This window comes from Terrapene carolina, unplaced genomic scaffold (assembly GCF_002925995.2).
Source record: "Terrapene carolina triunguis isolate 2854851 unplaced genomic scaffold, T_m_triunguis-2.0 Scaffold171, whole genome shotgun sequence".
In the NCBI taxonomy this organism is placed as follows: domain Eukaryota; kingdom Metazoa; phylum Chordata; order Testudines; family Emydidae; genus Terrapene; species Terrapene triunguis.
In genome coordinates this window covers 4,785,362-4,803,056 of record NW_020664522.1, presented here as the reverse complement: position 1 = coordinate 4,803,056, position 17,695 = coordinate 4,785,362, and the positions used below count along the sequence as shown (strand labels likewise).

Below are 17,695 nucleotides of genomic sequence, written 5' to 3'. Positions count from 1 at the left end.
CATTTGGGATAACAAGTTGTGTGCATATTATTCCCTTAAAAGAGTAACAGACTGAATGTATTCGTACTGCCCAGGAGAGGGTTTGGCAGTACAGGACATACGTTTCTGGGGGGAAATCTAGGAGTGGAAGTGTATTGGGGTCACTCTGTGGTAATTTTTAAGGCTGGTAAGAGCCAAGTTGTGGCTAGCTGGCTGCAGCACACACACAGACAGAGCTGGGAGTAATTTACATGCTGGAGGCTGTTGGTGAGCAGCAGGACATTGTAAAAGGCACCCCAGGTTACAGGGTGGGGGTGACAGAGCTACTTATTAGTCTGGATTGTACCCTGGCATGCCACAGTGAGGAAGGATTTTTGCATCAAATTCAAGAATAGAGTTTTCAGAAGGCACAAGAATGAATGATAAATATTAAATATGGGCACAGCTGCATATTGTTGTTCCTTATTAGCTGAATGTGCAGCAGCTGCATGCACAGAGCCGTTCTCCAGGAGTCAAACTAGGGAAAGGGAGAGGGAACCAAATGCTAAGGAAATTTCTGAGAAGCACAACCAAACAGTACAAATGTGTGCAACATCCTTTGAAGTACAAGTTGCTTTGAACTATTTTGTTTTCCAGAGACCTCTGCAGTGATTATAGAAGATTACATACACAATTCCTGATTGATAGCAAGGTAACTGAATTACATATAAAATACAGTCCAGGAAGTAGAAAGACTTTGAATTATAAGGCTATAAATACATCAAGAGATTCTGGTGACATCATTATAAACCACAACAGAGACACTAGTTCCTCATGTCATCACTGGAACCCCAAGCTGTATTTTTAGCTTTGTACACCATGTACAGCAGATTTTTAATTTTCGATACTACAGTGCATGAATGAAAGATATTTTTGCAGAAAACTAATTTAGTCAACAGAAAACTTATCTGGAATGAAATAGATTTTTCTTTAAAATTAGATTGAGGACTCAGGGATCATGTTCTGCTCTCCTGTACTGTTTGTGTGCTTTAGATTTGTGCCAGTGCACATAAATTTGAGTCCAGGAGTTTAAAAGCTTTCACAATTGTAATAGGACGTAAAAATGTTATTATGCCAGTGAATTAATTAAATAGGATGTTCAAGAATGGTACTCTGCTTTGAAAGTAAATTATAGGGTGGATAAACTAGATTGTACTAGAAGTGATTTATTCCTGATGCATGAAATTCACTCTTGTGCAGAGGAGCAGAGAAAGACATAAGGCACCATCCATGATCCTTTTAATCCCTCAAAATACCATTGTCTACTAGATTTTATAGAACCTTTCCTCAACAGTGATGTATTCACCCCTGTGAAGACAGTACAGCACCTAAGCGGTGCACAGGACTTGCACGGGTCCTCTGCTAAGGGGTGAAAATTTTTTTCCACAATTTTAAACAATCCTACAGACTTTATTAGTGAATAATATCCTTGTTATAGAGTTCTACAGAATGGTTTAAAAACGTCTATGGAAAGAATATTACTCTCTGTGGTGGTGCCTAATGATGCCATTATATTTAGAGGGTTGTGTTATAAAATGGCCTCAGAATTGTGCATACTTTTCGGCTTTACTCAAAAGTGGTCTTAGCGTAATATTTCACACTTTTACTTTTCACACCATTAGAAATGTCTGTGTAGTCTCCATTTGGTTTCTCATTATAACTTTTTAACAAGAAGTCTTTGAAACTGGGCTCTGGTTGACATTTGTCTTTGGCAGTCCAACCATCCATTGTTGACTGATACTTTTTTCAAAAACAACACTTAGCTACACAGAATTTGATAGCCAGGTGTATCCTGAATACATCTGGTGCAGTTTAAGAACCTTGCTGCATTGAGATCTATTTTGGATAAATTTGGGATATTTTCTTTACTCTTCCAACATCACACTTATGGATGCACCCTTAAAAAAATAAATATTTAGGCACTGATCTTGCAAACACTTAACTTTAAGCACAAGTAGACCCATTAACCTGAGCTGAGTTTTTTTGATTTTCTAATATTTTTATTTTCAATAACAAAAAAACACATTTTCCATGGAAAGCTGACACTTTTGGCAGAAAAATTTAAAAAAAAAAACATTTCTATGAAAATTTTTTGACAACCCTAATTCTAAACATGCTTACCATGTTAGCCTTCAAGAGTGCCATCATTCAATATTGGATTAATTTAAACATTGGGTTGGACTGGTTAATAGAAACTGTAGAGTCAATAGCTGGTACATATTTTAACTCTAAACATTTTATTCCCTTAAGACTCCACTTTGTGGGCATACAATAGAACAAAGTAGATTTGCAATATACTGTACATTCAAAGGAAGAATGTCTGATTTCTCCCAATTCGGTGGGAAGTTTTCAAAAGCACCTGATACATTTAGGAGCATAAATCCCATTGAAATTCAATGGTATTTGTGGTCTTTAAGTCATGTAGGCTTTTTTGAAAATTTTACCTTAAATACCTTAGAACTTTTTTGAAAACCGACTCCCAACTTTGTAACTGCAAATAAAACTTTACTGGAAGATTCAGCAGCATATAATTAGCATATAGTATGGCCTTGAGGTATATTTCATTTAGATGTAAACTTACAACTTTTGAATGGCTAAGACTAATTGTTCAAGAATAATTACAAATGTTGGGAAAGATAGAGAACATCCTTATGGGATTTGGATAGACGGCCTGGAACACGTTTTCTTGCAGATGGGAAAACATACAGCAGAATGGAGGAGCCAGTTTAGCAAATCGAGTACCAAGCACAAACAAGTTTTAAGTATGAAGGGAATGGTCCCATTCTATTCAGTCCAATGGTTTTTCAGCTTCTATCTATCAAGTTGTCTGCTGCAGGGGACTTTAGTTTACTCTCCAGGTGGATAATGTTGTACAAGGTATTCAGACATTTTCAAAATCTGTTTTTGACAAATCGCAGATGGGAAGTAGATATAAGGTGTGGAACTATTGTTTCTAAGTCTCTTAGTTAATACCATGACTAATCTTTGACACCAGTATGAACCCCCTTCAAATTTCAAGTCCCTGCCCCAAAACATGGAGGAACTGGATTTTTCTCAACTAAACGGTTGTAAGAATTATTTTTAATACGGCAAAACACCAAATATTTCCTTAATCTTGTTCACAGAAACAGCTAAACCATTTAAGTTGAAACTTTCCACCAAAATGTGACCTGTGGCAAAAACTCAGCATATAAAGTTTCAACCTGAACAGTTAAGGTTTGGTGAAGTTATAAGCAACTGGAGACGGGGCCTTATAGTGGGAAGTGTCAGGCAAGTTTAACCATAAGCAGCACTACCAGCTACACCAATAATAAAAAATATTCCAGATGAGATTTTGTTTTCAAAATAATTAAACACTACCTAAGTAGTAAAATATCTTGATAACGTTTATAAATTTCAGTGGTGAAATGAGGGCCCAGGTTTTGTGGTTGCAGGAAATAAATGTCTCATTTTATTTCTTATCAAGTAAGAAAATGGTGCTTCTAAGGATTGCTAATAATTGTTGACCAACTACTTTTCACTTTTCAATACCGTGTTTCCCCGAAAGTAAGACATCCCCCGAAAATAAGACCTACTTCCAGTTTTGCCTCTCGCTGTAATATAAGGCATCCCCCGAAAATAAGACCTCCCCGCTAATAAGGCCACCCCGGAATATAAGGCCCCGAAGCTCCAGGAAAAATAAGACCTCCCCTGAAAATAAGACCTAGCGCATCTTTGGGAGCAAAAATTAATATAAGACACTGTCTTATTTTCGGGGAAACAGGCTAGTCCCCATCCCCTTTTAAATATTTAAAGGGAAGGAGTAACAAACTCATTTTAGAGGGAGTCGATTGAAGGTGGGAAATGTATTGTTATGATTATTAATAATGGTGCCTAAGTCACTTTTGAAAATGGGACTTAGGCTCCTAAGCCACTGAAGCACTTTTCAAAATTTTACCTATTATGCCTATTGTGCAAGTATTTTCAAATTTATTAATTGAATGTATTACTATATATTTATTAATTAGAGTAGCAAGTACAATGAATGGAGCTAAGCTCATTTACAGCATTTCAGGCCCAATATTTTTAAATGTAAAACTAAATCATATAGGGGGAGATTTGCAAAAGGGCCAAAGGAATATAAAGGCACAAAGCCCACTGACTTCCATTAGTGAATTACTGATACAAGCTACACTAATATAAGCTATTCTAAACCAAACAGAGTGTTGATACAGGGGTTTCTATTGGGTTAACTGAATTGGTTTTAAAAAAACCCACTGCTTTGACAGACAGGTGCAACTTTTTATGTTGACCAGGCCAAAGTTAATTAGCCACTGTTAAATGCTTATGTATCCAAAATACCAGCAACTGAAATGAGACAGAAGAAATGTCAATGTAGACTATAGGCATAGAGATAACTGATTATCTCATGAACTTCGAAGGGGGTTTCTTACCTCTATAGGAGGGGCAAGAGTAACAAAGCAGAAACCTTGCAGTATGCTAACAAATTTCCATCCCTGCCCCTTATCAGAACTTCATTAACATTGTTTATGAGATAGAAAACAAGGTTAAAGTAGTATTTTAATCTCTAAGCCTACTGAGTCAGCATGACAGTAACATACAACTCAGAATTAATGAAGACATATGAGAATGTTTGCATTGCAAGAAAGAGATGGAGATAACAGCAGGTGAAAGGTCAAGTCCATTAGCAGAAAACAACATTTTAATTCAGGCTGCATTTCAGCAGCTTAGCCTATTCCCAGTGTGTCCACAGTGGACTAACCTGCTGCTAAACAACCACCCTATTCAAGGAGGGAGAGAATAGTGGGTGTGACTCACCATTACTGATATGAATTGTGCTAGTCTCTTTTTCTTACATTTATAAAAGAAACAATAAGCCAGGAGTATAAAAGGGCTTATTTAGAAAACTAGCCCTCTGTTCAAAACTTACCTGAAATTTTTTCTTTGCCACAAAGTACTGCATCCGTCGTATCACCTTAATGGCAGCACGGTGGTGTTCTCGCAGCCTGTAGAAAAAAATGAGACAAGTGAGTTGGATGAAAGAGATCATCTCCAGCCATATCATCAGGATAATAACCTTCATTAAGTGCTTCAGTGACAAGTGAATGTTTATGCAAGAAGCAACAATTCCTTCTGTGGACACAACACACCATTATTGGGACCACACATACCAAAAAAAAAAAAAAAAGCTTTTAAAATCTGGAATTTTATCTCTACAGTTTATGCTACGATGTAATGTAATGTACCCTAGTTAAGTGGTGACCATATTCATCTCTCCCTGTGTCAGGTGAGCTCCCTCCCATCTCTCCTGCTTTCTCTTTCTCTCAAAAGCCCCAGACATGAGCATTTAGAACTTTAGCTCTCAGGTTTCTTTTTTATATACAAGCACCCTAGTATTGTAGCCTATAGTATAGCTTTTTCTTTCCAGATCTTTTGCAAGTATTCCTTCACTTGCACTAATTTGTTCTTTTAGGAAAACCATCACTGTAAAATATCGTTGAGTGGTCAAATGCATGAATGGTACTATAGCAGTATATGAAACATTAACAATAAGTAACATATGGAAGATAAAAAAAAAAAAGTCCCCTATAAACTACAAAAAGAATCGAGAAATGCTAAGTACTTTATAATAACTGATTACCATAAAGCTTTTGCTTTTCACAAACACATAGCATTAAACAATATACTTTATTTAAAATAGATAATAAAAATATGACAGGTTTTTCTTTATACTTTTAATTATATTTTAAAATTTTAAATGTGATAAATATATTTTCTTAACATTATAATCAGATAATATGTGTATGATTTATTCAAACGATTTATTCTTAATTGTCATTCTTCAGCTATAACAAATGAAAAACACTTAGTTTATAGACACACATTTGAGTGAATTTAATATACAAAAGTTCTTACCCAATGATAAATGCATCATTTTAAACTGGGCTACTTTGACTTTTATTCCAGAAGCATTCAATGCTTCTACTAACTACTAAAGGGCACAAGCAGTAGAGCAGTGCTAACCTTACTTAGATTTTCCAAATGTATTTTCTTTGTAATTTATTATCAGTAATAGTTGTTTATAAAGCCATATTTACACACATGAAGACTTCATTTGCTGCTAAATAGTGCGTTCTGTTTGTATTGAGCTGACAGTCTTCGTACCCTCCCTGGGATGGGAATCACTCACAACAAAGGTCCTTTACATGTTTAGGTCTCTTGCAGAACACAGTTCAGCAGTATGATAAGCCCTACACATAATCTGATTTTCTCCCCGAGTAGCCACACATTTCCTCCAGCAAACAGTTTTTCCACGGTGTAATTGGTGAAATTCCACCTTCTGGGCAATACAACGCTATCTCGATATAACACGACCCGATATAACAGGATATAACGCAGTAAAGCAGTGCTCCGGGGGGGGGGGGGGAAGGGCCGGACACTCCGGTGGATCAAAGCAAGTTCAATATAATGCGGTTTCACCTATAACGCGGTAAGATTTTTTGGCTCCCAAGGACAGCGTTATATCGAGGAAGAGGTGTATTGCAAATGTTCACAAATTTGCTCCTCTTCCTATCTGGAAAACCAACCATTTTCATACAGAATGGCCATACTAAGTCAGACCAATGGTCCATCTAGCCAAGTATCCTGTCTCTGACAGTGGGCCAGTTCCAGATGCTTCTGGCAGTTGGAGGTTTACGGACACCCGAAGCACAGGGTTGCGTCCTGACCATCTTGGCTAATAGCTTTTGATGGATCTATCCTCCAGGGAATTATCTAATTCTTTTTTGAACCCAGTTATATTTCTGGCTGTCACAACATCCCATGGCAATGAGTTCCACAGGTTGACAATGCACTGTGTGAAGTACTTCCTTGTGTTTGTTTTAAATATGCTGCCTATTAATTTCATTGGGTGACCTCTCGATCTTGTGTGAAGGGGTGAATAACACTTCCCTATTCACTTTCTCCACACCATTCATAGTTTTATAGACTTCTGTCATAGTCCCCCTACTCATCTCTTTTCTAAGCAGAACAGTCTCCGTCTTTTTGATCTATCCTCACATGGAAGCTTTTCTATACCTAATAATTTTTGTTGCCTTACTCTGCACCTTTTCCAATTCATATATATGTTTTTTGAGGTAGGGCAACCAGAACTACACACAGTGTTCAAGGTGTGGTTGCACTATGGATTTATATAGTGGCATTATGATATTTTCTGTCTTATTATTTACCACTTTCCTAATGCTTCCTAATATTCTGTTAGGTTTTTTGACTATGGTTGTATATTGAACAGATGTTTTCAGGGAAACTATCCACAATGACTCCAAGATCTCTCAAGTGGTAACAGCTAATTTTGACCCCATCATTTTGTATGTATAATTGTGATTATGTTTTCCAATGTGCTTTATTTTGCACTTAACAACATTGAATTTTATCTGCCATTTTGTTGCCCAGTCACCCAGTTTAGTGAGATCCCTTTGTATCTCTTTGCCGTCTGTTTTGGACTTAACTATCTTAAGTAATTTTGGATCATCTGAAAATTTTGCCACCTCACACTTCACCCCCTTTACCAAACTATTGATGACTATGTTCAACTGCACTGGACCCAGTACAGATCCTTGGGGGGCTCTGCTATTTACCTCTCTCTCCATTGTGAAAACTGACCATCTATTCCTACCCTTTGTTTCCTGTCTTTTAACCAGTTACTGATCCATGAGAGGACCTTTCCTCTTATCCCATGCCTTCTTATTTTGCTTAGGAGTCTTTGGTGAGGGACCTTGTCAAAGGCTTTCTTAAAGTCCAAGTACACTATAATAAATTGATCACCATTGTCCACATTTGTTGGCCCCCTCAAAGAATTCTAATAGATAGGCGAAGCATGATTTCCCTTTACAAAAGTAGTGTTGATTCTTCCCCAACTTACTGTGTTTATTTATGAGTCTGATAACTGTGTTCTTTACTATATTTTCAACCAATTTGCCTGGTACTGAAGTTAGGCTTACTGGCCTGTAATTGCCAGGATTGTCTCTGGAGACTTTTAAAAAAATAGCTGTTATATTAGTTACCCTCAGGTCATCTGGTACAGAGGCAGAATTAAGCGACAGGTTGCATAGCACAGTTAGTAGTTCTGCAATTTCATATCTGAGTTCCTTCAGAACTCTTGGGTGAATACCATCTGGTTCTGGTGATGGATTACTGTTCAATTTATCAGTTAAAATAGCCTTCCCCAGAAAAATGCTAGTTTTTAACCTGGTAAAAATTGCCTCTCGTTTTCATAACCCCTTCTCCATCCCACCACATAAGGTTTTCCAACGCATCTGTTTTTAATCACTCTTTGTTTAATGCTAATGTTTACTTCTCTGAAAGGAAAACAGAAAATTGACACATTTCTTTTATTCTTCTACACCACAACCCCTTTAGAAACTCCCACATAACACTTGTTGTTTTGCTAACACTGAAAAAAAAGTCCCTGCATACAAGGCTCTCCTACTTCCCAGAGATTAAATGTTTTTGGAGTTAAAGAAAGGAATAAGGATTTTAATTAGTAGCCAAGGTTATGATTCTTGGTTGTTTGATGTCTTCTGCAAACTGGTAACAAATGCTTTAGTAAATGTAGAGTTTAAACATTAACTCGCAATATTTGATTGTATGACCATTTGTGACACACCTGTAGTCTCTAGGCAGACAGTGGATGTATTAACAAATCTATAATTTCAGGGAGTTCTTCCTACATGCATATTTGCCAACCAGCTGTACAGTACATTTTCATTCTCTAAGCAATATTTTCATGACTAGCTGCACTCTCCTGAAAATCTGACCACTTTTAACTGGGAGCTGAGCACTCTTGAAAATCTAGCCCCTAAATTTCACAGGTTTGGACTTGCTTAGCTTTGACAAAATGTTTTATAAATATTTCATGGGTAGGATCAGGGGGAGGGAGAGAGCTGAGTTATAAAAAAAGACATTTTCCTTTTGTACATATATTTACATAAAACCATGCATTAGACTATGATATACTGTTATGAACTTAATGGATATCTCTGAGGTAACCTGCAAGTAAATATGAGGGCTCCTAATAATCAAAAGAAGTAGTCAACACATCATCATCTTAAAATTAAGCTTAAACGTTTTTATGCCCGTAAAATCCAGACCCACAGAGAATCACTGACTATGGCTTCAGGTGACATCCCAGCATGCATTTTGCTGGACAGAAGCCAGGTAAGGCTTTTTTCCCCTTTCCCAGCAATGTTTCACAGTTATTTCACTCACTCTCTCTTTCTCTGAACTCTCCCCCCTCCCACCTTCTTTATTTAAGTGAATTTAATGTTGCTGAAAGACAACCCTAATGGCTCAAGTGTTCTTTCCACATGGAAAGCTTGCAATGCACCGTAGGCTTGTTGTTGGGATCATCTCAGGAGGTGGGAAGGATATTCTAGTTCTAATGTCCATTTGGTTTTCGGCCATAATATTGGGACTGTCCATTGGTATCAGTTGTGACAATTGTCTTGGATCTGAACCAAGAAGGTATTTCACATAGCTGACTGAGCAAACATCAGCAAGCTAATGATTTTCAGTCACTGTCAATCTAATTTGAAATGAATTGGTTTCATGCTGTAGAGATGAAAGACTCTGTATCCCTTTAACAATCCCTTGAACCACCTTTGTAAATAAATTTAATGTTCCTAATTTAAAAGGCTACAATAAAAAAACACACACACACGTTAGAAAAAAAGCACAATAGTCTCAGTATTGTCCACCCAAGGGGTCAAAAAATTGAGTCCATCCCCCAAAAATAATTAGACTGGCTTAAAAATCATGAGATTAAAATAAATAAATAAAATAAATGTTGGTTCCTTCTGACTTTCTGAGTCTTTATGGGTGCACTTGCTTTATGTTTTCAAGCCTCTCTCTGCAACTACGAGGGCCAGAAACCTTTTTTTTTTTTTAAATGAAAGCTGAGATTCTCATGCAATGTCATGATTTCAGCAACTGGGGCTTTATGGAAATTGCAAGAGTTGGCAACAAAAAGGAATGTCATTGGCAATTACAGATCTGTTTAACATAGTCCCTGATATTGCAAACTTTTATTCACATGCTTAACTTTACAGATGTGAATCATCCCACTGACTGTAGCTGACTAACTTGAACTTCAATGGAACTGCTCACCTCTGTAAAGTTAAGCATGTGCCTAAATGTTTGCAGGATTTGGGCTTTAGATTGTATGCCACTTACACAGACATTCTTCTTTCTCTGTGCTTTGTACAGCTAGGGGCATATTATCAGCTCTCAGTTAAAATAATAAAAAAATAATAATCAGGGTTATCTGTCCCATGCCAGGCACTAATGTTTTTTTCATTATAAAAAGCACATAAAAACACAGGACATTTAAAAACCAAAACAAATGAAAATGTCACCCATGTTTCAACAGAGCTGACAATTGCGTACAACGTCCACATGCACAGATTATGATAGTGGAAAGCAAGTGCATAACAATGACAGGCACACTTGTTATTCTTTAAAGGATTTATGCTTATCAGTGAAAACCATGTGTGCATTTTGCTGAGATAGATCAGAATCAGTTTACCCTTGACAAATAGTTGATGAACAATATGTTACACCACATTCGGTCATGTCAATTTGACTGTAATACTTTAAATGTAATGGAAGCACAGCTGCATTCAATAATATATATTCGGACACTCACAAACACCGTACACAGATCACATGAGATTTTCAGTGGGCTTTATACATGGAATGGAGCTCTGGAACAACAAATATAACATTGGAATTGTTAATGTCATGGGAATTATGCTTCTGAATTGACTGGGGTATATATCCTTACAGGGGCAGTTTTAATATTCCCTTGAGAGCTGACAGCAATACTAGGCCAGTAGGGCCAATGGATTAACACAAACCAAGAGCATTTATATTCTGACATTTACAGACAAGGCTTTTTATTTGCACTCTAACAGCAAGTAATAATGTATGGCTGTTGGAGGCACTCCTCATAATATCAGAGTCAGGGGTGAGAAAAACCTAAAACAAAACTTTGTGAGTCAAGCATCCATATCACACATGAGATGAAATTCATACCATAGAATCTCTGCTGTTGGGCTTTCTTCATTATTTCTTTCTTTTCCTCTTTTGAAATTAGTTTACTCAGCTATAGTGGAAAGTTCCACTTGGAGGAACAATAAACTCTTCACCAGCCAATCAGAATTCTGAATCTGAAATGATATCCTTACCCCTTTAGTAAAACATCAGGGCTGCAGATCTTTAGATAATCCTACAGCATATGCTGATTCACTAGTGAGACATTTATAATGCTCAGCAAATACTGTAGTGGAGCCATTTGCTCTAAGAGAGATCAAATATGTCTTTGACCAAATGATCTTTTTTCTAACATAGTTCCCTAGAATTTCAATGCATTTACAAAGGTATGTCCCCATCCTGTAATCCTAAATTTACACAGACCAACAGTGAAGTTAATGGGATTCTGCACAGATGCAACAGTCCACACCAGCAATTCAGATTGCATATTTGGGGACTGAGGCCCCAGTACTGCAAATAAGCCAGTGGAACTCCCCATGAGATGTTGCTCTGCAGGATCAAGGTCTAAAAAGGAATCTCCATGAAACCGTCTTTTTTTAATGCAATCTCTACATGGGTTTCTTAAATGCAGGAAGAAAGCAAGCTAAATGGTTTGCTTATTTTTGTACTCCAAGAAAAATGCAACAATTTTTCTGGAAAAGAGGAAAATGTCAAAAGGTTCTTAGTCCATAACAGGATACACAATACTGGCATTAAAATGAACAATTAGAGAATTATTTAATGCTATGGAATTGGCTACTGCATATGTGCAGTGTTTTACTAATTTAACAATATGCATCATAATTAAGATACAGAAAATTATCTACATAATGAATTTAAACAGTTACAATTCATTAGGTACCTGCTGTAATATATTCTTAGAAATGATGACTAAATATGTAGTAAACTGGTAAAATATATCAAATTTTCAATGTTTCTCAAGAGATTTCTTTCCCTTTTTTGTTCCTATTTAAAATAGGTTGTCATACCCCACTCAGGAAAAAAAAGCCAGGAAATTCCAAATTTAAAGTTGTCACTCCAACCCGAGCGCACGTCAATGTGGTTTCCTTGTTTGTTTGTTTTTCATAATAACATGGGCTCAGGGATGGATTGGCAGCCTAAACTTTGAATTTCCTGCCTTTTGTTGATTTGTGTCACTGTCTTCATGACACATGTTTGGAACACAGTCTCTGATTTTGCATTTTGCTTGTCTGTTTATTTTTAAAAAGTTGCATAATTCACTAAGAGGCAGCATTTATTATATTTAAAAAATCTTCCTTAATTTCATATAAATTCTTTAGTAATTGCATTAAATAGTGGCTCATATGCTTGTTTCAGGAAAATGCTTCACATACTGATTTAGTACTAATGTAAATATTATAGCAATGAGGCAAAGGAAAGGTGGTGCTAATTTCCTGTTGATACTGTTTGTATTTTTTGTTCACTTGCACAATATACTATCATCAGGACCATCATGTTTGCCACAGTCCTTCCAAGGTACACAGACATTGATATTATCTGAGGTTAAAGCTCAACATTGTCTATTCTGAATGAGCTCTATGAGAACTCTGAAGCTTAGCAGGAGAGAGTCACAGATTTATATCTTGTACAAAATGCCCATTTTTCTATAAATCTATCACTGAGTTGAAGTTGAGCTCAGTTTTCAAGCATGTTTAAATTCTCTGCAGTCTTCTTGGATTTTTGACCTTAGACAGAAATAAAGCACTAAGAATGAAGTCTGAAGTGGGTTGTCTTGAAGTTTTTGGCACTAATTTTTATTTAGACTTGAACTTTATCTTTAACACATCAGATTTTAATAATACACTTTGCAAGTGAACTGGCCATTTTCCACACAGGCACAGAAAACTGTTCCTTGTAACAAAATCTGGTGGAAGAGATTCCGAATACCTACATTAAGCCATTTCATTAGTGCATTAAGTCTAATGAAATCTTTCATCATTTGTTCTCTAGAGGCTTTCAGTATAGAATTTGCTATGGGCCAAGGTTATTCTTGTCTTTTCACACATTCTGTCATTCCTTGCACATTATGTTTGAGGGAGCTGCTCATTACTGAGCAATATTTTAAATGTGATGGGTTGAAATGGATTAAGTTGGATCTTCATACATTATATAACAGGAAATGCTTGACCACAGTACTAGAGACTGAAATCAGAGTAACTGGCTATTGAAAACAATGTGTGCTACCCGGCTTTCTTTTATTATTATTATTATTCATTGTTGAAACTTGGCAACCATTATTTACTTCATATATTTAAGAAAGTAGACTTTTGTAAGAAACTTTATGATTTACTGAGAGCGCTCAGCAAAAGAACCTCACCCATAAATGATTCATTAAAACATCTTGAGGATGTATTACTGAAAGCTGCCCCTAAGTGTTGGAAAAGTACAATGACATTGTCAGGACAATATGGGTCCAAAATTTACAATTAGTGAAAATAGGCTTGACCAAAGCTTAAGATTAAATGAAATGTTTCTATAGTCTTTTCAAATGTATGGAAACTGCTTATTTTTAAAGGAATAACTTTCCCTCTAGTGTTTGCAACCCAAACATTCCAACCTCCTGCTAATATATGATTAGAAACTGACTGCAAACACAAATGAAATTGATTAGTTTATTTTTTCAATGGCCACACTGGGTTAAATGCACTGTTTATTTTTTGCATAAGTGGTGACAAGATTTTTAAAATTCTTTCAGTTTTAATAATCAACTGTGTTATTAGTAATTAGATCCGGGCAAGTAATTTTGTCATGAATAAAGTATTTATTTAACTTAGCCTTTTTCTCTTTGCAAATTGTCCATGAACAACTTATGATTTTCTCAAACGTATTCGCTATTCTAAATACTGAATCATTCAGTATCACCATTAAATAATTTCTGTGACAAATTCCTGGTTTGTAGTTTGCACATGAGTAGTTTGTTGCACATACCTAATGATAGAAATATGACCAGTTTTGATTAGATGTATAGATTGCATAACGTTGTTTTTGTTCCCTGATTAGGGGAAGGTAATGGTTTGGCTTTCGATGTGAATACTACAGATTACAAATTCAAAATTCAAGCTCTCCAAGAATATTCTGCCATATTCCCTTCAAACTCAATCTTTTGGTTATCATTTCCACCAATACATTATTTAGCTATAATATTCACTGAATGTGAACATAGCCAAAGGATATTAGTTAAAAATTTGAAATAGTATTTGTGGGATTTTCCCCAGTATTCTCTCAGTTCCATTAGTAACAGATAAGGAAATCTGTTTTTTTAAATATATGATTTTAAACCCAACAGTGTCTCTTCAATGCACTCCTATTTCTATTTGACACCAACTGTCACTTCTGGTCCCTTAAAAACAAAACAAAACAAAACCTAACATGGATTTAAGTCAGAAATCACCTATGTAATTTATCAATCTCCATCCTCCTTTGCTTTAGAGACAAAATTGTTAGCTTGATTTGTGGTTTCTTAACAGATGTGGGGACAAAGCAGCACCGCATACATGAAATGTACAGTATAATGTTGTCTTTTGAAACCTAATAAAGACATGTGTTTAATGTGTTTGGTTAATAGTAAAAACAAAGTACTTGCTAATAAAAAGAATTTTCAGAAGAGAACAAAAATTTGTAGAGCATCTTTCATACTGAAGGTTATAAAATGATTTATATGGTAGTAATGATAGTTGGTGACTATGACAGTGATTCAGGAGAGCATAACTATTTAGAACAGAATTTAAGATTTACTTAACTCAACGCCACTTAAGCATATGCCTGAATGCTGTCTAGAACAGGATGGTAAAGCACATGCTGAAGTGCTTTTCTGAATCTATGCCTAGAAATGATTTAGCTGGGGGTTGGTCCTGCTTTAAGCAGGGGATTGGACTAGATGACCTCCTGAGGTCTCTTCCAACCCTGATATTCTATGATTCTATGCAAATGTAACAGCCAGTATGAGCTCAGCAATAGGTAAGGTGAAGCACAATCGGTATTTGTAAGGGAATGTTGGCCAGGACACTGCGGACCTTGGTTTAATGTCTCAAGACAGAAGCATAATCTCTCTTTACAATGCAGCATCTCATTTATACTGCAGAACACTAACAGAATTGGGTAAGGAACTCAAGTCCTGGTCATTTTACAGTTGGATCTTCCAAGAACAAAGTTCTGAGAAATATTTTCATGGCACTGAGAGTTTGGGCAAGGGCTTGCACACGATAAATCCTCCTGATGACTGTTCTCAACTATAGTGTTCTGTGGGCGTCTTCTGCCTCTTCCCAGGTCCTTGTGGATCCCCCTCAGCTGTCCCTCTATTATTATAGCACACCCTCAAAGTCCTGTATTACAATCACCATCTCCTAGCTAAAAGAGAATAGAACAGGAATCCTATCAGAGCTCACTGTTTCAGTTCTTTAGCTGGTCAGTGGGGGACATATTTATACAGAATGCAAAATATTTTAAAACCAGCTCTGCCTTCATTAGTTCTTGTATATTTAATGAAGGACAGCTGACTATTTTAAGTGCTGATGAGATGCAAACACCATAGTTAAGGTCATATACAGTCTTTCAGGGCCAAACCCTCTGCTGGAGTAAATGGATGCAGCTTCAGTGATTTCATTGGAGTTCCACCCAATTACACCAGGAGAGAGCAGTGGCCCGCTCTGTGAACGCTTGGGTGGGAAATCTGGTGAGAGCAGACTCTCTCGTGAGATTTCTTGTACTTCCTGAACAGTCTCTGATATATAGTTTGACACTGCTGCTTCCACTCCTGGCACCAGGATTTGCTAAGTTGCACCAAACAAACTAAAAGTTGAAAAGAAAATAATCATTTTTTTTAACTCCACAGAGTTAGGGTTTGGGGTAAAGATATGAACCAGATCTTATTTGATCAGAGATAATAGTTCACTCATTCCTACTCAGGCAAGCTTCCTGATATCAAATCACAGTGACCTCATGTCTTCTCTGTCTACGACGTATTAAGTCAAAAGAAAGACTTTGTTTTTTACATTGTTTCAAGGCCAAAAAATTCTACACTAAATGGACACGAGTGTGATTATAGACAAGTAAATAGTTCATGGCACTCTCTTATAACCCTGGTCTGACAAAATTAAGCTCCTTTTCTCCAGACACATAGGATACAGTGCAACAGGGCTATGACTTCATTGCATGAGAACTTTCTGAATACACACATTATTTTGCATCTACTGGCTAAGAGTACATTTTACTTTAAAAAGAGTACATTTCACTTTCTCCTCCAGCAGAAAGGGTGACTCCTAGATTTTACTTATATGGGAAAACAATGAGCCAAAATCAGTGGTGATAAAAAAGGCTGCAGAAGTTGGTCAGAAAAAGGGTATAAGTGGTAAAGAAGTATACCTTGCACTTATCTGGCATCCAGTGGCTGTGCAAAATGAGTGCAACTTGCATATCAAGGGAGTAGAAGGTATGTAGCAGAAAAACTAATAGGAAGGTACCAGCATAAGAGAAAGCAGCCCTCCATTTCGTACTTGTTCTATACCCCCTGGTTTGATGCTCCACCTATGGCCTAGGCCCACTGGTATTGAATATCCTTTGAATGCCAAATTGGTGCAAGTTATACAACTTTACTACACAATATGTAGCTTCTATGACAACATATCTCTCTGTTGAATTTGTCCCTGAGATTTCCATGAGCATTGTACCCACTCCCCCCAAGTCTGAATTTAGCCCATTGTGTTCAATCTTAAATTGGATGGTCTAGAACACCTACCATACACTGAACACATTACTAGAGCCCTACAAATCTGCAGATATCTGCTTTATACCCGTGAACCGTGTTTGTGGACCGTGAATCGGATGCAGATAGAAATTTTGTATCCGCACAGGGCTCTACACATTACATAAACTATTTAACTGAAACCTGTAATACACAGTCAATGCTGACCTCATCGCACCAAGATCTTGAACCAAACTCATGAAGAGGGCTTTGGATGTTTGCTTTTGCTGCATATTGTAGTTTATTTTAACCATTCCCCCCCCCCCACATCTTAATTAAGACTTGCTATGTAATGCTACTTCCAGTTAAAACCTTATTTAACCTTTCTTGCTTTGCGACAAAAGGAGGAATTTTTTATTGTATCAACAGTGAAAGTAGTTCACTGGGGAATTGTGCTAGGTCAAAACAATACTGAGTTGCTTCTTATTAAATTACACATAATGGCTCCATTCAGGGCCTCCTTCAATTTTCTTCCTCCTGCCCCAATAATTTTTTTTTCTTTTAGTTGTGGCGAATAGAGAGGCAAAGGGATTTCCTACTTCATACAAAGAAATGACAGGCAAATGGCCAGATTCATTGGTACACTCTAGCTTCTTTGTGCTGCTTCAGCAAGGCACAGCAGTTGAAGGCTTGACTATACCCAGCAGTTCTAGAAAAATGAAACTACCGTCCTCATAAAATTATGATTAACTATGGTCTTGCCACCCTGCCCCACAGCCAGCTTTGCTGTTACAATGAGAGGAGTCTAAGAGGAAAAACATCAGAAAGCAAATGACCATCACCTTAAATGGTCACAGTCACCTTAAAAAAATAATGGAAAGGGACATG

The 17,695-nt window shown here is 36.8% G+C and overlaps 1 protein-coding gene across 1 annotated transcript in view; it reads right to left on the bottom strand.

Annotated features, from left to right (window-relative positions):
* Positions 1 to 17,695, bottom strand: part of KCNQ1 (potassium voltage-gated channel subfamily Q member 1) — a 549,152-nt gene that overhangs the window by 154,812 nt on the left and 376,645 nt on the right. Inside the window, exon 12 of the mRNA XM_024209178.2 lies at positions 4,949 to 5,024. Within this exon, the coding sequence (XP_024064946.2) occupies positions 4,949 to 5,024 (76 nt within the window). The remainder of the gene's footprint in view (positions 1 to 4,948; positions 5,025 to 17,695) is intronic.